At 43.1% G+C, this 21,888-nt stretch overlaps 1 protein-coding gene across 1 annotated transcript in view; it reads left to right on the top strand.

Moving 5' to 3' along the window:
- The window catches only part of PRDM16 (PR/SET domain 16), a 291,343-nt gene that overhangs the window by 98,541 nt on the left and 170,914 nt on the right, over positions 1-21,888 (top strand). The window contains exon 2 of the mRNA XM_054291927.1: positions 9,497-9,846. Coding sequence (XP_054147902.1) covers positions 9,497-9,846 — 350 coding nt within the window. The remainder of the gene's footprint in view (positions 1-9,496; positions 9,847-21,888) is intronic.

The following is a 21,888-nucleotide window of genomic DNA, read 5'->3' as shown; positions in this document are numbered from 1 at the left end:
ACTTCCAGATCTGGGAGAAACATCCCTGGGCCCTAAGGCTGCTGCAAAAATGTGTCTTTGAGTGAAAAACTCATTTGTTTGGTCAAAGCTCGGGGAGGACTCGGCTCCGTGACCCAGTGGGGTCTGTGCTAAAAGGCTTTGAGGTGGAATGGTTGGATTTGGTTTCACCGATATTGTGAGTTGGAGCATTTGGGAAACTCTTTGGCAACATCCCTGCGCATTCTGCTTGTGCTGTTTGTAATTAAAGAGTGTGTGAAATGATGATAAAGACTTCCAAAGACTGAATTAAAAAAATAGGGCTGATCCATTAGAAAAGGTGGAAAAAGTTTTACAGAATTTTTTGGCTTTAAAACGGAGGGGTGGCAGTAGAAAAGAGCTTGAAACGCAAACATAGAATACTGGAATTTAAAAAATATCTGTATGGTGTTCTGAGTGTTGAGGAAAATACAGTTTGCAGAGTACAGCCTTACTCAGGAGGGCAAAAATAAAATACAGGATATTTTCCCCCTGTTTTTGCAGAGCTCTGCTGTTTCTTCCCCGATATAAAACCGGCGAGCTTCCCCGGAATTTTTTTCTTTTTGGCCGGGGCGAGGCAAATCCCACTTATCTGGTGGCATTAAAATGTGTGCCTGTGTGTGCCTGTGAAAATAGAGCCCTGCTTTTGACACCCACCTCACGGCTCCGTCCTGTGCCCTGCATTGATTCCCTGCTCCCCTTTCATTCCCCGCTCCGTGGGCACCGTCCCCTTCCATCCCTCCCTCCTCTCCTCCCGCGCCGTTTGCGCGCCTCCCGTCAGGAAGTGGAAATTGTTATCGATTAATATTAATATTTGGCTTGTTTGTGAAAATGCCTCTCTCCCCTCTCTGCTATTAATCTGCCCTGTTAATAATGCCAGGACTCCTGTTCGGGACCCTGGGGAAGCCACAGTGAGCGGAATGACAATGAGACGGTGACAACGGCCCCAAAGGCTGCGCTTGGCAGAGCCGCGAATTCCAATGGCGAGGGCTCCTTTTGGAGGCTCACAAACGCTTTATTCTCGCTCCATGGCCTGACATCCAGCACCGAGAGAAATCTCCAGCACGGGCTGCTGGTTTTTGGAGGGCCAGCCCGAGTGCATTTCTTTATTTATTCTAACTAGGGAGCGTTTCTCCCAGCGGAGAATTTTCTCGCGCGCTCGTTTCCAAAGTTCCACTTTGCTGCGTTTTTCAGCGGGGTTGGAGCCTTTCTATAGATTTGTAAAGGGGAGGGATTTTGGAGCAAAAATAAGCAAAGCAATGAGGAATTTTCTGCACTGAGTGGAGCTTTTCTCCAGGCTTTCCTCCCTTCCTTCCCTGAATTTTTTTGCTGTTGTGTTATTGCTCCCCAAATATTTGTGATCACTCTAGTAATACACTGTACGCATCTTGTGACACTTCGCTAGAGCTTTAATCTCATAAATAGTTCAGAAACAGAAATCCCAAAGGCTGATATTTTTTCCAGCTCCTTTAATAGTAAGATAGCAGAGCTCTTTTTTTGTTTTGTTTTGTTGTTTTTTGCTTAAAAGAACCAACTTTATCTACTGCATCCAAATATGGATCAAATCAATATTTGGACATAGCACAAATTGTAAAAATGTCAGCTTGAATTCAAATATAAAACAAAATTGTGGATTCAGGGGGAATCAGGTGAAGCAAAGTTACGGACAACAAACAGCAACAACAACATTCTCTGCAGAGTTTGATTCTAAAAGGATCTTATGTGGAAATATTTTTGATGCCTGCTTGAACCAGACTTTTACTGGAAATATAATACTGGCATTTAGAGCAGAGTAATTTGGACACTTTCCCTGCTGGTTTTACTAGAGGAAAATGGGTATTAAGGAACACACTGAAATACTGTTTCCAGCTTTATTCTTCATTTCTGCCAGCAGAAATCCCTTAATAAAAGAAAACACTTAATTTTTTTTTTGCTTAAAACCAAAGGTACTTGAAATCCTTAATACCTGTTCTACTCACAGCCAAGTTCTACAGCAACTGCTTTTGGAATGTTTATTGAAAAATGCACCCGATTAACTCCGCTCAGTCCTCATCTGCTCTCGCTGCTCCTTTCGGATCTGCTTTCTGTTTCTTTTTAGTAAAAGGACTTGAAGCTGCCTTGAGAGGTGCAGTTCCAGCTAAGACAAAGCAGGGCATAAACATGAAACTTGAAAAATGAATATACAAAGTAAGCACGGGAAAGGGGCTGTGTTTCCAAGGGTTTAATTTTTATACGAGTCCTTCTTCTTTTTCCTCGTCCTGCCTCCCCGTCCTGCCTCATCCCTCACTGTCTCTGCAATTCTGAGTATTCTTCAGCAGAAAATTGGGTTTTTAATGTGTTCTGCAGCAGTTCTCTCTCAGGGAAATTTCATGTATTTTGTCCTTAAACTCCAGCTGCAAAGATTTGGGCAGCAGAGGCAGACACAGTAGTACCTGGGGCAGGTTCCTGTGCTGGGAATGCTCAGAGCTTGTACCTATCTGGAGTCATGCACAGGGATGTGCTAAAACTTGTGGCTCCTCCAGATTTCATTTCAATGGCAGCTGTAAATCAAAATTTCCATGTGTGGCTGGCAAATGGGAGTGTTTGGGGCTGTCACTGGGGTACAGAGAGCTTGGCCAGCAGAGTTTGGTCACTCACCTCCAGAATCCTGTTTACCCCATCAGCACCTTCCTGCTTCTTGTGCATTCCCAAAATTCTGGGCTTTGTGGTGTGGAAGAGAAAAAGAAATGTTTCTGTTAAAAGAAATATAAATATTTATATGAAAATATATATAAATCCATTTCCCACATTAGTGTTTTAAGGGAAACAAGCAGAAAATGGAGTTTGGGTATCTGCTGGAGCTGGTCTGGTGGGTTTGTTGTGGGATCAGCTCAGATCTGACTGAATGCCCAACAATTTGAGGTTGGCAGGGTCTGAATTTTCCATGCACACCTATTTGGTGGAATTTAACTTGTCAGCTGGATAAAGCTGTGACCTGTGACTTGTTCTGTGCCACCATTCCAGCTTGAACAGGAAATAGTGAGGACCAGATCTCACCCACAGCCATTTTGATTGTCTCTCATTCCTTTTATTCATAGCATTTTGGTTTTTCTCAGGTGTCAGGGAGTTGTGAGAAGCTCTGGATATGATTTATCTAAGGAAATCAAAAAAGATTATTCCACTGAGAAATAATCTGATGTGCTTTCTGTGTCATGTTAAAGGCCAAAGATTCAGGAGGAATGCAATGGGGTGAATACTAGAATTCCAAGCTGAGTATCTCTAGATATGCTCAGAAAAGTTGGCAAAACCACAGCAAGTTGTAGAAGAAAAATTAAGAAAAGGTTTGTGTGAGCAGCCCCATTTCTCAAAGGCAAAACCAGCCCCTGTGACATTCCCTTGGCACCCTGGCATGGGAGCAAAACCACTTCCCACCCGTGGCCACTTCCCTGCCTGGATATTTATTGCCCAAGCCTTATTTCAGCTGTAAAATTGGTGAGAATGAAGGGGGTTTTTGAGTGAACAAAAGAGAAAAAAAGACATTTCCCAATTTTCATTTAAAGCAGAATTTCCTTTGGCTCTGGTAGCACTCAGAGATGATGGGGAAGCTGTCAGAGCATCCTCTGCACTCTGAGCACCTGCTCAGGGGGTTCCTCATGGCCAGGCTTTGCTTTGGGTGCTGCATGTGTTGATTTCAGATCAGCAAACATTGGAGATCCCAGTACAGCTTGGATAGAGATAGAGGAGAAAGGTTCTTGCAATGAATGGGATGAAGAAATTGGGTGTTGGGCTTGAGAATCTAAAACAACAGATTGCTTATTGCCCTTTCCTTACATAATTCTCATTAATACTGTCCATGGATGAGGAAAAAGTCATTCTTTTATGACCTTGAAGCATTTAATGCTTTAACCCCATCCTTAATGGAAGAGGAATAATTCCTCTCATGACATTTTGTCACTAATTTGTTTATTTTCTGGCAGAAGTGTTTCACACCAACTTCCAGAGAGGGTGTTGCACAATCCAACCCACAAAGGGACATTTCTTTCATCACACAAGGCTGAGGAAAAGTGTTCCTGGTGTTTGTAGCAGCCAGAAGTGAGATCCCCCTGGGAATCCAGGCTTTTCCCTGGCTGCAGCTTCGGCTTTGCACCCAGCAGGGAGAAAAGGCTGGGAAGGAAGGTGTGGATCCATGAGGAGGGCGAAAGTTTAGGGAGAATTCTCATTTCTTCTCATTTCATGTGGGATTTTAGAGGACTTTTAGAGACTTCCAGTGCTCAGGAATGCCAGGGCTGGATCCAGAGCTGATTGACACCATCAGCTCCCACCACCTTGAGGAAAATCTGGATTTTTGGGCTGGTCCTGCCAGGCAGATACAGCAGAGCAGGGCCTGGATTTGGGATTTCCTATTGTATTTCAGCTGTGGCCATCAGGTGGCAATCTGACCACTGGGATCATTCTGTGCTGGAGGCACTTTGGGGTGGGTTCTCCTTGGGCTTTCCAAGTTCCTTTGTGATTTAGGGCTGTGTTTGCCAAGCTCTGGGCTGTGCCTGCTGTCAGCTCCTGCCCTGTGCAGGGCACAGAGGGATGAGAGAATTCCCAGGGGATTAAGGCAGGATGGAGGGCAGGAATTGCTCAGAATTCACCTGAATTCAGGTGGGATGAGCAGAACAACACCCTGAAGTGATGAACCCTGGCAGCAGTAGCTAAGCACATCACTAATGGGAATATTTCCCTCTTGGTTGATCAGGGCTGGGTTTGGATGATCTGATCCAGCTCCTCTGGCCTACAAAGGGGTCAGAAAAATGAGTTTATTTTTGGTCTAAGTCCATAGAAATGGAGACAGAATCCTGTCACCCCAGAGTTGGAAATGTAGATGGTTTTGTTTACTGGAGGTGTGAAATAAAGAATCATGGAATCAGGGAATTCCTTAGGTTGGAGTGACCTTAAAAATTATCCAATTCCAAATCCACTGCTGTGAGGAGCTCCCACTAGACCAGGCTGCTCAGTGCTCCTCAAGATATGGCTCAAAGTGCTCAAATTTTACCCCTTCCTCACCAGGCATTATATCAGGAATGGTTTGGTTTGGTTTGGTTTGGTTTCTTCCCTGAGGAATGTTTCTAAAGGGAAATCATAGATCATCCAAGGACCTGGAAAGGTGGAGGTGATGTCCCTCTATGGACTGGAAAAGATGTCTGAGGTCACCCCACTGCTCTTTCCATAGAGCCAGAAAATGGAAACAAATCCCAGGGAAGTCCTGGCCTAATGAATATTTTCCTGACAATATTATTATTATTATTATTATTATTATTATTATTATTATTATTATTATTATTATTACTATTATTATTATTATTATTACCACTTAACTAGCAGTTCTAGACAGCACTGATGTTTTAATACTCACATGTGATTTTAAACTCCGATAGAAATGAGCTGCAAAATTTGGATAATGATGTAAAAACCCTTCCAACACCCAGTTAATCCCTAAGGGAAAAGCACCTGTTGGTCTTTGTGAATATTTGTGAAGTTCTCTGTGAATATTTGTATTTTCTACTCTTCTGCTTGGATATTTCCTTTGGGCCTGAGGCTCCAGGTTCTGAGCAAAGTGTGAGTTCAGAGGGTGCCTGGCATTCTCCTCCTTGATAAGAAAATAAAAATACCTGGGTCTCATACAAATGCTGAATTATCCAGGTTAGTGAAACTCAAGGTTGTGCTGGTGATCAGCACTGCAATTAATTTTTGGGATGTTCTTTAAATGTTCCCAGTGAAGAAGTCAAAGAAGCTCTTTGCAATCTGTGAGTGTAAAAAACTCTCAACCGTTTCAGATAATTGGGTATTTCCACAGCAGAATCAGATATCTAACAACAACAACAACAATTAAAGCAGGAATAATGACAATAATGATAATAAAAACAATAATAAACATATTAAACCCCAAACACAACAAACCCACCCCAAAACCCAACTCATTATTTCCCCCACCACCATTTCCTTTACCATCAGCCTCGCTTTTGCTTTCATTACAGCTGCTAAATAGATTATTCATGAGCTCTCTCAGCACCACTAAACCATCCCTCTCTTTGTTGCCAGCCCCTCATTGGTGTCACACAGATTTTCAGCGTCTGCCCATATCTGATTATCTGTGGAAACAACCTTTCAATGAGCCTTTTTATCCACTCCTTTCGCCGCGGAGCTTTCAGGGACTAATTTTAGTTTCATGACAATAACAATAAGGTCAAGTTGTATTTCTGTGCTGCTTTTCACCCAGGCAGGCATTCCAGAGGGGCAGATGTGGCACAGAGTGGTTGTCACTGCTTGTCACCATAGAGCGGCCACGTCTGGCTCTCCAGGGCTGAGTTGGGATGGAGCTCAGGAGAACTGGGGGTTATTCCTGGGGATGTTCTCTTCTTTTTTAACTTTTTAAAAAAATTTTAAATATGTTTTTTAAACTTAACCAATTGTGGAATATTTGGGGTAAAGCAGACTTGGCACAGAGTGGTTGTCACTGTTTGTCACCACGGAGTGGCCACATCCGACTCTCTGGGGCTGAGTTGGGATGGAGCTCAGGAGAGCAGGGAGTTGTTCCCGGAGATGCTCTCTGCCCTTTTTTGGGGTTTTTTTGGGGGTTTTTTTAATGTGTTTTTTTAACTTAACCAGTTGTGGAATATTTGGGGTAAAGCAGATGTGGCACAGGGTGGTTGTCACTGTCACCGCAGAGCAGCCACGTCCGCCTCTCCAGGGCTGAGTTGGGATGGAGCTCAGGAGACCTGGGGGTTGTTCCTGGAGAGGTTTTCTGATCTTTTTTTGGGGTGTTTTTTGGGTTTTTTAATGTGCTTTTTTAATTTAACCAATTGTGGAATATTTGGGGTAAAGCAGATGTGGCACAGAGTGGTTGTTACTGTTTGTCACTGCGGAGTGGCCACGTCCAGCTTTCCAGGGCTGAGTTGGGATGGAGCTCAGGAGAGCTGGGGGTTGTTCCTGGAAAATCAGATGTTCTCTGCTCTTTTTAAAAAAATTTTTAATGCATTTTTTTAACTTAACCAGCTGTGGAATATTTGGGGTAAAGCTGAGAGGAGCCCCGCAGGGATGAAGGGGTTCAGTAGGGACACTCTAGAAAATTATGCAGAATAATCAAAACTGAGCTGTTTGATTTGTCCCAAATCCCTGGAAAAAACACAACCTGTGGAGGAGATCAGCTCCTTCACCAACCTGGAGAGAAGGAGGCTCAGGGGGGACCTTTTTCCTCCATAGTTCCAAGGCAGGAGGCTGCAGCCAGGTGGGGTTGGGCTTTCAGGGAATAGGGACAGGACAAGGAGAAATGACCTCAGGCCGGACATCAGCAAGAATTTCCCCATGGAAAAGGTGCCCAGGCCTTGGCAGGGGCTGCCCAGGGAGGTTTGGAGTGCCCATCCCTGGTGGTGTCCAAGGAAAGCCTGGATGTGCCAGGGGACTGGGGACAAGGTGGGATCAGTCACAGCTTGCACTTGATGATCCTGGAGGTCTTTTCCAACCTCAGTGATTCTGGGATTCTGTGAAATCCGTCTCTCAGTGCACAAAAAAAGGGCCAGGCTTGGGCACAGCATGGATTTTCCCTGGCTATTAATCAGTGCTGGGTACAATTTGTTGAACTCAGCACTGGGTTGTGCTGAGGAACCCAACGTTCCCACATCTGAATCCCAATCTGGGATTCAGCTCCCACAGATGCCACCTGGAACCTCTGGTATCAGACCTATCATGACCTGAAATTGTTGTTTCATTGTCATTCCCTGGTCATTTAACAACTGAAAAAACACTTTTACCTGTCTTTTGATGATTCCTCTTGAAATATTAGGTCAGTCAGAGGAAGGATCAGCTTCGCTGTTAATTAAAATTTAATCAGAACTGCCCTGCTTGTCCCATAGAATAAATTAAATTAACCATGTTCAGTAGTAAGGTACTTTATACTTTACTTGTATCCTCTGGAAATTTTCACAGGTTGTGCTCCAATAAGCCCAGTTTTGCTCTTCAACTCAGTTGGAATTCCTGTTCCTTAAGTGCAAAAGAGGCTAATCATAGAGCAGAAAATAATTTGACTTGCTAATACTGGGTGAGAAAACATTTACTGCAACCACAAATATTTTCAGGATGATGGAGTATCTCATGCTCATGAAAGCTTGGTTCTGGTGACATGTTTGAGTAGGGAGGGCTGCACTTTCTAGCAGAGGAAACCCATGTCAGCTGCAGCAGGCAGCTCCCTGTTCTCCTCCAAAAACTGGAGCAAAAAAAAATAACGTTGGCAGAGGAATCAAAATCCTCCTCTTTAGTCGAGTCTGCCACCAGGTTTCTTAGGCATGAACTCCGGAAAATCTTTATTAGGCATTAAAAAAATAAAATAGAAATAGAGGGGGAGATGTGTCTTGCCGACAGAAGGTGCATTCTGAGGTTAGCAAAGTGATGAATTATAAATACCTCAAGTGGAGCCGTGCTTTTCCAGCTATTCTTCTGATGGTTCCTAGCTTGGAGCCAGTGCAAAATGTCATTTTGGTGGGTGACAAATCCACCCCTGGTGCCATCAGTGGCCAGGCATTGGCTGTGCCCAACGGGAGCGCCCACAAATTGGCAGTTGTTGGATTGTTGGGTTGTTGGGTTTGTTATCGTGGTGGGAGCTGCTGAGCATGCCCTGCTGCCTCATGGCTGCTGGAGACAGGGCAAACCTGCCCCCAAAATAACCCAGCTCCTTCTGTTGGGTGACAAATTGTGTTTTTCTTTCCCCCCTTTCATGTTTTACTCCCCCACCACCACCCATTTTTTTGATTTTTGGATGAGAAAGCTCCGTTTTCATTATGGAGCTTTCATTTCAGTACATGAATGGCCTTGCTTAGAAATTGATTCCCCTTGGAAAAATCCCCAAACTTTGCCTCTCTCTGTGTGCCCAGGGTTTTCATTTCAGGGCAAGTGGGAATTGGCTTTTAAGTGACAGAGAATAAGGCTGGATTAGAGATTAGCAAGGAATTCTTTTCTAGGAGGGTGGAGAAGCTCTGGCACAGGGTGCCCAGAGAAGCTGTGATCCCTGGAAGTGTCCAAGGCCAATCTTTTGATGATTCCTCTTTTAAATTTTCATACCCCTTGTACAAAATACACTGAGCCAGTTAAAGCAATAAGGGTTCAAAGAGAACCTCAACCACCCCTTCTGTATTTTTTCCACCTTCTTTCCAAAACTGAGGTTTTGGGATCTATGGGATCAGGGGTCCTCTGATGTTTGCAGAGATATTGTTCTCAAAACTGAGGTTTTGGAAAGAAGGGGACAAACACTCTGCAAACATCAGAGGACCCTTGATCCCATAGAACCCAGCAGGCTGCAATGAGCCTCACCCCACGGTGATCAGCCCCTTACCTCAGCTCCACTGAGCTCCTCAAGGGAGGTTTTTATCCTTTAGCAGAATTTGAGCTCGGCTTAGCCAAGCCTTTGAACCAATGTTCACGTGAGTATCTCAGTGTGTTTTGTTCTGCTGTTTCCCCCTTTTAGGTGACAGCGAGATTGTAAATAATATGTACGAGACCGACCCCGATCTCCTTGCTGGAGAAAGCGCAGAGGAGGAAACTGAGGACAGTATAATGTCCCCCATCCCTGTGGGACCTCCGTCACCCTTCCCCACCAGTGAGGACTTCACTCCCAAGGAGGGCTCACCCTATGAAGCTCCCGTCTACATTCCTGATGACATTCCAATCCCACCAGATTTTGAACTCAGAGAATCTTCGATCCCAGGGGCAGGGCTAGGGATTTGGGCCAAAAAGAAGATTGAAGTTGGGGAAAGATTTGGACCCTATGTGGCAGTGCAGAGGAGCACATTAAAGGAAACAAACTTTGGATGGGAGGTAAGCGTGTGGAACGTGGGCATCGCGTTCCTTTGTCTTCTCTGCCAAGTGTTCCTGGAGCTGAACTGGGGACAGAGGTGGTGACTTTGCTGATCCTGCATTTCCCTGAGTAACTCCCCACCCCCATTACCTGAAGGATTTAAAAATCAGCAGAAATCCCTTTTAAAGTTCACTTCTTGGGCCACAAGAACTGCTCGAGCACCGTTTTGGAAGTCTGGTTTTTGAATGGTGTCGGGTCACTTCATCAAGCGCTTGTCATTTCCAAATTGTGTTCGGGAGTTGTTGCGTGGAGGGAATGGGATTAATCCCATGTTTGGTGGTTGGGGGTGTTACCTTTGACTCCCAGCCCGTGTCAGCAGCGCAGGCATTATTAACTGGGCAGGGAAAAATAGCATGTACCCATTAACAGCCCCCATGTTCTCGAGTTCTCGTGCTGCAGCAAAGATGGAGAAACGTGAAAGTCATTTTTTCCCCAAGAGCTGAACAAAACCCAGCCTTCAGCAGGAAAAAAATGCTCTGTCCCACAGTTCCCATCTTATCTTTCTCTCTACTTTTCTGGGCTTGTCCCAGAAATCATCTTAACTCTTATATTCTTGATTAGAGAATATCTAGATCCATAATTATCCTGGAATATTCATTAACAGTGAAGTGAATCCTGGGATTTCTGCTCTGGGATCACAGTCCTATCCCAACAAATATAATTCCTTCTCTCTCCTCCATCCTAACATTCCATCCCCTGCTGGCTCTTGTCCTGAGGCTGTGTCTGGGGCAATGGGGGCAGAGAGGATTCCTGGCAGGATTTTGTTGTAGGATTGGTAAAATTTATCCCCAAAAGTGGGAGCTGAATTTTCCCTCATTTTTCCCTGGGTGAAGCAGTCCCTTACCCCATTTTCTCTATCAGCCACTACTGGGGTGAACTGGTTCCCAAAATCCTGGAGGATTTACAGGGTGGAAGCAGGGACTGTAAGGTTTTCCCAGAAGAAGGCACCAGTGCAGTGACAGAACCCTTTTTTCTCAGAAAAATAGGTCAGAAAGGGAAGTCTGAAGCAGTTTTAATTTTCTCTGATTATATTTGCACTCTTGATTGTGAAGTCAAAAACCAATGAGACCCAGTGAAGCCCAGAGAAGCAGGTCCAAATGTTTTTGTTTTGTTTACTCTCTCAATGTGTCTGAAGTGCAGGAAACAGCAAAAAACCTCCTGTTTTAACAACAAAACTCAATTGTGTTTTGTTGCTGTGCATAGGAAGTGTCTGAAGAGCTGAAATCAGAGTTTGGTTGAATGACTGAGTGGAGAGTTTCCTTTTCCTTCTATCTTAGTGCAGGAAAAGGAGGTTAATTCAGCAGAGTTTTGATCCTCTCTCCCCTCAGTGACATTCCTCAGAAATTCCTCATGGTGTTGGTTTTTATTGTGAATATCATTGCAGGATATTTGATTGGTAGTACTGTACGGGCATCAAAAAGTGAGGGGTTTGGGGGAAAAAATCCCTTTTATTTTACTGGCAAAAGTGAGGGGTTTGGGGGGGAAAATTCCTTTTATTTCACTGGCAAAAGTGAGGGGCTTGGGGGGAAAAATCCCTTTTATTTCGCTGGCAGTACATGGCCTGGTTTAGGGGGCTGTAGGTGTGAGGAGCTCGAGATTCCTGAGGAAGGTATTGATTGTCTCTGAAAATAAGGATAATTTTCCTCTAATAATATGCCATATTAATTATTTGTAGGCTGCAATGTGAAAGATGAATCCTCTTTTTTTTGACCTAATTATTGATAGGTGGCATTTGTTGTTTCAATGCATATTTTTGTTTGTTATTTTGTTTAAAGGCTGATTTTTAGGAGCAAAGTGCAATCCTCATTGGCAGGAGTCGAACAATACAAACCTTTTTTTCTCTGACCTTGGCAAAACATTGTCCTTGCATTTCATAATTGTGATAAAAGTTGCTATTTGCTCTCATGATTTTCAGAAAGGTTCCTCACATCCCCACTGCTCTGGCTGCTCTGATAGGAATTTATCAATTCCCGTTGACTTTGTGATATTGTTTGTTTTTGTAGTGTAATTGAGCAAACTTTCCCTCTCTGGGCACTTCTCCTGTTCCAGCAGCATTCCTTTGTCCCCTGTTGTGGCAGGGACATGTCACACCTCACAGGAAGGGCTTTGTCCCCCCTCAGGTGTCCCCAAACCCACCCCAACACTCTCTGCTTGTCCTCGCAGACACCTCTTGAATTTTCCCGCTCCCCAGAGTGTTTGAGGACATTTCAGGGCTCTGATTCCAGAAATTCCTTCAGAATTTCATTTGGGAGCAGCATTCATAAATCCCTGCATGTGCTGGACAGGAATTCATGGAGCAAGCTCTGTCTGCTCAGCTCTGCCTGATTGGGAATTGGCAATTGTGAATTTGGGATGTTCTAGGCAGCCCTACTTGATGGCAAATTGAGAAATGGGGACTTGGGATGTTCTAGACAGCTCTACCTGATGGCAAATTGGGAATTTGGGATATTTTAGACAGCTCTACCTGATGGCAAACTGGGAAAAGCCCTGAGATGTTCTAGGCAGCTCTACGTGATGGCAAATTGGGAATTGGGAATTTGGGATGTTCTAGACAGCCCTATCTGATGGCAAATTGGGAATTGGGAATTTGGGATGTTCTAGGCAGCTGTACCTGATGGCAAATTGGGAATTTGGGATGTTCTGGGCAACCCTGCCTGATGGCAAACTGGGAAAAGCTCTGAGATGTTCTAAGCAGCTGTACCTGATGGCAAATTGGGAATTGGGAATTTGGGATGTTCTAGGCAGTTCTACCTGATGGCAAATTGGAAATTGGAAATTGGGAACTTGGGATGTTCTAGGCAGCTGTACCTGATGGCAAATTGGGAATTGTGAACTTGGGATGTGTTTGCATCCTCTGCTCCTAAAATTGAGCAGGCAGGAAATGCACAATTACTGGAAAAAGGGGAAAGGGGAGGAGATTTTTGTCACTCAGGAACTTGTTGCCTTTTGCTTCCGTGTGCTGTTTCTTTCAGTGGTGATAAACTCAACAAATCTGGGATTCGTAGGATCACAAGGAAAGTTCCTTCTGCAGTTTAACATTGGGGGTTTTGGTCAGTATTTCTCTGGAATTTGTAGTTTTGGCATGCCGTGACTTGTGGGTTGAATGCTGGTGTAAGATTTCCACACAACTCCTTGTTAGCATATATTCCATTTGAATTGCTTCTCGTGTTAGAAATTTATTTCAAGAATGATACCTGTTCTTCACACCCAACCTCTTCTCTCTTCATATTTCTCAATTAATTCCTGTAGTTTACAGTCTTGATAAACTTTTGTGCGCACCTCACTCCCCAAACTCTGAAAACTTGGTTTTTGTATTTATTTGTTTGTTTTTAGGAGTCATCAGCTCCTTAATTTGAACAACAGTGCTTCTTCCTTTGGCACAAGAAGTCCTTGCCCTTCATCACAGGAAATTTAGTGTCAGGCTTTGACTAAACTGGGAGTTCACTGGAAGTGGAATTGGCTGCAAAGTGGTCATTCCTCAGCACCTTCTCAGTTTTGCTAGAAAAAGCTGATTTTGTTGGCATACAGGATGTGCTTCATAATTAATGTCTGTTCCTTCTGATTTCTGCATTAAAAGAAGAAAAATCAAATGGCATTTTGGGGGTTGGAAAATGTGTTATTTAGGGCTTTGATGTGAGAATGGATCTTTTTCTTCTGCCCAAGGATTACCACTGCAGAGCTTTCTCTTTTCAAACTCCAGTGAGGAAAGATTTGTGAAAATGAAAATGAAATGGGCAGTGAATTGTACCTCAAAGTCTTCAGGAAATTCAGTTTGTGCTTGTTTCCATCTGAACTCCTCGCAGGTGTAACTTGGTGTTAGGTGCTGAAATTTCCAGTTTCACTCATAAATAGCCCAAAACACCCATGGCAATGCAGAATGCTGTGTTTTAACTGCCATACCTTGAAAAAAGCCGTGTAATTATCTTTATTATTGGTGTTTTTCCTCTCAGGCAGAGAGGAGGGCTGGGTGCTGATGGTTTGAACACATGTCCTGCCTTATCTTCAGCACAGCCTCATATCTGCTTTGCTTTGTGGGATATGCTTTAAAAAAATATTCTTTGAATTAAACCACACCTATCATTCAAGGGCTCTTTTGGACACGGGATGGCAGCAAGTGATTCACTCCCATCTCATAAAAATAAATAAGATGTGTCAACCCTGGCCCCCAGCCCCTCCCTGGGATGATTCAGTGCAGGACCTGTTGGGTGCTTTCCCTCCTTCCCTGACACTGCTGATGGTGTCATTTCACCTTTTTTTCTCTTTTTTTGTGTGTGTGTGTGTGGCTTAAAAGACACCACCTAAAAGCCCTGTGATTATTGAGTGTGACCTGATTGCATTTTTCCAGCTCCCACTGCCCTCCTGCCCGCTGACACCGAGCACAGCACTTCCAGCACCCTGAATAAATCAGGGCATTTTTGTGCTTTATGGCCTCTGGGAGCTGAGGAAAAATGAAAATAAAATAATTACATAATGATTTCCATCGCTTTGGGTAAATAATGGTATTTGTCACGGCGCTGTTAATTTTCCTAATTGAGAGGAGAATGGGAATCTCATCCCTGGGGGGAGATTTAGCACCTGGATTGTTGGAGTCATGATTTTAGCTCAGTTTGCTTCACAGGATTAACACCACTGATAAATGCAGTTTGTTTCAATTTATATTTAAATGCAGTTTGTTTTAATTTATATTTTAATTTATATTTTGAGAGAGGCTATTTGCTGAAGCACAAAGGCTTCTCTCAGCTGAAGTGGCAGAGCCAGGCTGATCCTTTGCATGGAAAAATTAAATGTTTTCATTTCCTACTTAAGGGGGGAAATTTTTCCCCATTATTTGTCTTCCATTTGTCCCATGGAAGACAAATAACTGGGGAAAAAATAGGAGTCAGCAGCTGAAGATGCAGCAGAGCTCTGGTTCCACATCTGGGACAGGGAAAACTGGTTTTAAACACACTTTTAAGTGTCACTAATTCACAGCAATCCAACCTCCCAATTCCTGCAAAATTTAAATTTTTAGCAGGATATTTTTTTATTATTTTCTCTGCTTTTTAGGAATATTTCCAAGTGCCAAGGGAAATTTACTTTATATAACTGGACTTAAATGCTGGGAGGAGAATTCTACTGCATTTCCTTGAATGCAATAAATAGTAAAAAAAAGTTTAAATATTTAAAATAAATTCCAAATTAAAATATATTTTAAAATTATCTTTAAAATATTAGAAATAGGCCTTTAATTACTGCATGAGCTGTGATGGTTTTGTCATGGCTTTGTCAGATCACCCAGAGATTCCTTAATTTCCCTTTAAAAGCTGATCCAGCTGAAGCACTGAGTTCTTGTCCATCCTGCCTGAGCCAGAGATGCTGAAAGGAGAGTGAGTCCTTAAAATGAGCAAAGAAACCCCCAGAGCTCCTCGTGTCTCCTGGGCTCTCACCTGGGAGGATGTGATGACATTTCCTGCTCCTTTTCCTGCCCTGATTCATTCATTTTCCCCTCCTCTGCCTTTCCTTGGCCTGGGGGATGATGTTATTGCCGCAGCTTCTCTCCCCTGGGGAAAAGGAGTTCCTGGATTGCTCTTTTCTAACCCTCATCCTGCTCTGGCAGGGAAAAATTGCTGAGGAATTCTGTGTAATTAAACATCTCCCATGAAATGCTGATGCTCTCCCAGAGCTGCTCCTTAGGAATGGGATGGAATTAAGCACGTACAAAGCTGAGCAACCTTCTCTAGCCTAAAAATCTCATTAAAAATTTAAAAATTTTAAAAAATTAAAATTATTTACAATATTTACAATAACTAAAATTATTTACAATCGTTACAATATTTACAATATTACAATATTTAGAGGTCAGGGATTTATTTTTCTTCCATGAGACTATTTTTTTTTCACTTGAGCTCTGAGTTTTGTTCCATATCAAAAGTTTCTCTGCAGTTTTATATCCACATGTGTATACAATTGTAACTGGGACGCTCTTAGCAAGGCAATCCCAGGGTGTTTTGTCATTCTGTTGTCATCATGAAGCCAGAGACTCTTTCATTTTCAGACTGATTCCAGCCTGGGAAATTGAAATCAGTCTCAAAATGAAAGAATCTCTGGGTTCATGAAGAGAACAGAATGCCAGAGCACCCTTAGATTGTCCTCAATAGTTGCTAAGGGTTAGAATTTTTATACATGTGAATATAAAACTGCAAAGAAACTTTTGCTTTGGACCAAAACTCAGAGTTTAAGTGAAAAAAAAATCATCTTAAGGGAGAAAAATAAATCCTTGACCTCTAAATATTGTAAAGATTTCATTTTTATTCTAATTATTTTAATTATTTTAAATATTTAAATTTTTAAATGAGATTTTTGGGCTGAGGAGGTTGCTCAGCTTTGTATATGCTCTGTTCCATCCCTTTCCTAAGGAGCAGCTCTGTTAGAGCATCAATATTTTTATTTTCCCTGCAGGATCTTATTTTCTTATATTCGTATTTTCCCTGCTTTGTTCTGGTGTCAGGGGACACCACGAGGAAGGGGAAGGGTCAGATCCAGGTGCTGGCAATTGTTGGGCTGTTTCCTATGATTGGAATTAAAACCGTGCCAGGAGGAGCAAGGGCTGGCTTGGGATTGAGAGGAAGAAGCTGATGGAATCACAGGACAAACCAAATTTTCTACAGCTCCACCTTTTGGATAATATAATTTCTGGAATATGATATATATATTGGATATATATATCTCCAATATGTATTGGATATATATTGGATATATATGTAATAATTTTGGATGGAAGTGAAGAATGCACCTCATGGCATCCAAGTGAAACAACTGAAATTTGTCCCATTTTTTGACATTTCCCCAAATGCTTCAGTGCCAGGGTTAAGAGAAATGCTCCAATTCTTTTTTAGGCCCAAGAATGCCAAGACAAGTTGCTCTATCTTAGGCATTGGCTAAAACATGGGTATATAAGGAATTAAGGGAAAGAAAGAAGAGACAGGGGAAGGGAATGACTAAGAATACCTCCTGATATTTCTCCTTTATTTCCATAAGGGGTAATAACTCATGAGCAATCCGGCAGAGGGCACTTTCTTTAAATAGAACATTCTGATTCACAAGCAGAAAAAGGAAATAAATATTTTCCTTTCGTCTTTGAGAGCCATCCCTGAATACCAGCTCCTGGAGCAATATTTTATCAGCCACACGTTCAAAAAGGAGAAAGAAAAAGAAAAATCCCATGAACGGCTCAGTGGTGACCACAGTGGTTTGAAAAATTGCTTTTTTTGCATTGTCAAAAGCCCTGCAGAAGTCAGGGCACTGGAATTTTAACCTGCAGAGAAACCCAACCTGGGTTTTGTCCTCTCCTGGCTGCTGGAGCCTGGAACACAGTGGGGTTTTGTAAAGGAGATGATCAATAAGGGAAATCATAAATATACATGGGTTCTGAAAGAGGCAGCACCCTGGGGATTGTCTCAGAGGCACTTTGGGAAGGTGGGAGCAATGCTAAATAACTCATTTTGGGGTTTGCAGGATGCTGGTAGCAGGAACTCAGGAGGTTTTTTGGGAATCAGCCTCATGCTCCTCATTGCTCAGAGATGTTCATGTGGGATTGGGACACTGAGGGCCCACACAGGGTCATCAAACCCTTCTGTAAACACCATCTGATCTCCTGATCAATCCCAAAGTCTTAAAATTCTAAATTCCACCTCTTTACCTCAATCTGTGCAATGCAAGAAGCACCAACAGCAAATTTTCCCAAGTAAAGCCTTGTGTTAATTACTTTGCCCAGCACAAAAAGTTATTAAAGAAAACAGAGTTTTCCACTGAGGAGTGTTCTCACCCAGTGTCCTGCTCCTGCTCTCTCCTTGCTGGGGTTCATTTTGGCTGCTCTTGGCCTCGTGGTGCTGGGGAAATGAATCCCTGCATGTCCTGGAAGTGATGCCCAGACCCTAAAAGGTTCAGCCCTGACCTTCCAGAGCTGCTTTTATGTATGATGTGTGTGGGGGTCCCAGTTGTGGGTTTCTCTGGGTCTGGATTGAAGGCACTGAGACAGTAGTTCATGTTCACACTCAGGTGTTTATTATTTCTTCTCAGTAAAACAGTCTCACTACTGTGAGTTCTGCAGCTTTTCATTAGAAGGCACAAAATGGCCAACAACCTCTCGGTACAAGGGTTTTTCAGACTAAAATATTCAATTAAGAGTTGACACCTGGACTATTTCCCATTTTAACCCAATAACTGATCCCAATGGGGACTTTTCTGCCCAATTACAAAATGCCACCCAAACCCATGGAGGAGGAGGAAGAAGAAGGATGAAGAAGAAACCCAGGACAACACCCTGTGCCCTCCATCTTGCTGCCATCCACAACATACTAAAAATCCTAAAACCTCAATTTCGCACCAAGTGATACACCTACACTGCTCTCTATAATCTATTTCACACTTTTGTGGATTCCAGTCTATCTTGAAGCCTGGGAAACTTTCTCCATGAATGAGGGTCAAAGTCAGGGCACCCCAAAGCAGACACAGAAATATTCTCAATGCCCTGGGCCTCCACAGGTGTATTTTATAACCTGTCTGCTCCAGGTTCAGCCCCTCCATGGCAGGATAGCACTGAAACCTTTCCCTCAGCACACCAAGGAGCTTTTCCCCCCCTCTGGCTCTTCTCCTTCCCTTCGGGACAGCGCCCTGCTTTAACCACACATCTCATTGTGCCATCCCTGCTCCATCCTGCTCAAAAATGCCTCCAGCTCACCCTTGTCCCCCACCTCCCTTTTCCCATTTAGATCTCCCTGAAGCGCATTCTCCCTTATCAGCACAGTAATTTCGTGAGCAGAGCTTGGATTTCTGCCGTTTAGGCCCCGGCCATTGTCTGTCGCAGCTGCAGTCAAGATAAACCCTCACCCAGAACAAAGTTGGAATGACCTTTTACAAGCAGAATCTGCCTTGTTTCCCTCCAGACTAATTTATCAGCCTTCATTTCAGCCCAGTCTCTCTCAGCAGAGGCCTGAAAGAACATTACAGAGAGCATGAATGAACAGGGGGATTAAGATGCTTGGCTAGTCCCTCTTTTTCATCAGACACCTTCTGGATTTGCTGGGATGTAAGCTGTAAATGACCGTAAGTGCTGAACTGCCTTCAACTTGGAGCAAGGGGAAGGGAAAAGAAGGAGGGGGGAGAGCCACCACAGCCCAAATGTTTGGAAAAGAAGAGTGATGTGAGGAGCTGGATAAACCTCCTGTGACAGAAGCAGAGGGCAGCAGGACTGAGCAGTGTCCTCAATCCTTTCCAAGGGCTCTGTCTGTCCTCAGACAGGCTCAGCTCCTTCAGAACTGGCAAATTTAAATCTAATTTATTGATTCAAAGCAAATTTTAAAAACTGGGCTAAATTTTGGTGCAGCACAGCAGCAAAACTTTTATTTTGAGTGTGATTTTAACGACAGCAAAACTTTTATTTTGAGTGTGATTTTAACGCCGCAACAGGGGAACTTTTTTGAGCTGAACTTGACAAATGTCAAAGATCCCAACAGCAAAGCCATGATTCTCCCGTAGCTGACAACAGCCAAACTTTCATGGAGAAAGTTTCCCAGACTTCAAAGTAGACTGAAATCCACAAAAGTGTGAAATAGATTATAGGAAGTGAAATAGATTATAGGAAGTAGTGTAGTCTAAAGGAATTGCTGTGAGGAGGGGAATAAATATTTGTCTTTTGAAGGAGAGGAGAATTGACAGCTGTAGTTGGGGTGAATTTCCTGGCAGCTTTAGTGGGATTGGATAATTCCCCCCCTAAACACCATAAAACATCAGACTGTGCTTTCCTGCTTACACCTTTCAGCTTCCTTCATCTTTTACGTGATGAAGGAAAAGGTTCTTTAACAACTTGGAAACTTTACTGTTAAATCACAGCCTGCTCAGCTGAGTGGGGAAATCCTTCTCCATCAAACTCAGATCATGGTGTTTCATTCCTTGGAGTAAATAAAAACTTTTTGCAGGGGGAGAATTTGGTGCAAACCCAGGGATTTTGGTTTTTGCCGGTGCTGTGGTGGTGCCTTGTGTCCTGGTGGAACTGCAGGGCCCAGCCAGGGAGCAGAAAATGAGCAGAGCTTGCACCTCCAGCATTTTATTTGGATTTTTTTGTGAATCAGAACATTTTGGAATGTTTCCAAACATTCCAAATGTTTCCAAACTTTTTCCTGGAAAGCAAGGAAGGTGCTGCAGGTGGGGGTGTGGCAGCAGTAAGTGCAAATGTGCAGTGGGACCAGCTTGAGAAATGGGTGTTGCACTCTCAGGTGATGCTGAACATCAACCACAGGGTGTTTAGAAATTGATGGAGATAAAAGATCAACATTTTGGAATTATTTTAAAATTTTAATGTATTTTGAGGAGTTACATCTGTACAGTATAAAATCATGTGCCTATATAATGAAACAGTATATCTAATTTTTAGGTATTTTAAGGAGTTCACTGGACTGAAAATTGGTATTTTCCTTATAATAATATTTATTATTTTCCAATAATTGGTATTTTCCTTTCTAAGCAATAACCCCCCCGCCCCAGTTCAGTGCCCCAGATTTCTCTAAACCTTTGCAAGACTTGTGATTTAATTTAGGTATTTGGGTGAAAGTTGTTTTTTCTGTCCTGTGTCTTACCCCAATTTGGTGCCTTTGCAGCCTTTAGCCAGTAATATGGAAAGTGAAGGATTTTCAGAGTTGATAAAATCTTTTTTTTTGGTGGTCTTTAATCCCTTTTTTAGCTTAACAATTCCAAATGCTGCACTGTTGGTAACTTGCACCAAGTTTACTCATGCTGAAACCAAAACTGAGGGCAGCCATTCTGAACCATTGGCCCAAAATTTGATTTATGGACTCTCCCGCCTTCAGAAGTGAAGGATCTTTTGCTATTCCTAAGTGGTTTTATCATCTCCAAAATGAGTTTCAGCAGCATGGCAGGGAGATGGAGATGGTGCCTTTCTGGAGAGTGGTGGAGGCAAAATGCAGAGGCTTCAACCAGGACAAATTATTTCTGGCTCTTGTCCATTTTTTTGGGAAATGGACAGAAAGAAGCACAGTTTCTTCTAGTTCCCTGCTTGGGGTTTAATAAGCATAGAAGGTGATTTAAGGGGAAAAAAGGGCAGAAAGTTCAGCTCCTTGTTGAACTGTCTGTGCTCTTTGGAGCAGAAATTGGGTTTGCTGTGAGTGGAGCAGCACCACTTCTGCTGGAAGTTCAGCATCAGGGATGGTGCCCTGCAAAACTCAGTGAATGGGTCAAAAAATGACAGGTTAACTTCCATTCAAGGTTCATTTTAGAATATTTAGAATTTAGTTTGGAATACGCAGGGAAGAATAATTCAAGTTGTGTCCGTGCAAGGCTGAACTTCAGACTGGGATTGTTGTCTATGAACAAACAGGATCCTTGTTCAGGAGCATTTGATGAAACTACTGGGAAAAGTGTTTAAATGGAGTACAAGAAAGTTCTGCTTTTTGTAGGGAAAGGTGAATTCCAGAACATAGGAGATCAGGAGGTTCAGAGAGGATGGGGATGGTGTGAAATAAATTCATACATTGATGCCAGCAGGGATGTTCTGATGGCTCTTACCTGATGGCTCTGGGTCAGGCTCTCCCAGCCTCCCCCAAATCCCATCTCCAGCTTTTATTGTCACTGATGTTGTCCTAAATTCAAGCAAAGACCAACCTGAAAAACATCCGTTGAGACAGAGGGGCATTGAAGGTGAAAATCCCCTGAGCAGGGAGAAATTTAATGTTGCTGGGTGATAAGAAAAGGCTTCAAGGGAGGAGCTGTGAGGTCAGGGGGATAAACCAGGAAATTCCTGGTACATTTCCCTGGATCAGGGGGGATACCCAGCCCTGTGAGGCTCCCAGTGCATCCCCACCCCTGCACTGGTGTCATTGAAAATCCCATTTTCAACCCTTCAATATTTTTGTGGATTTTAGATCCTGGCCAACGTTCTCTGTGTAAATTCTCATCTCGTCTGTGGTTTGTTACAAGGGTTTGTTGCTGCTGCTGGAAATTTCAGATTT

Source organism: Melozone crissalis, unplaced genomic scaffold (assembly GCF_028551555.1).
Source record: "Melozone crissalis strain CALT ecotype California unplaced genomic scaffold, PUWL_Pcris_2 ptg000107l_1, whole genome shotgun sequence".
Classification (NCBI taxonomy): Eukaryota; Metazoa; Chordata; class Aves; order Passeriformes; family Passerellidae; genus Melozone; species Melozone crissalis.
This window is presented reverse-complemented; position numbering and strand designations above follow the sequence as displayed.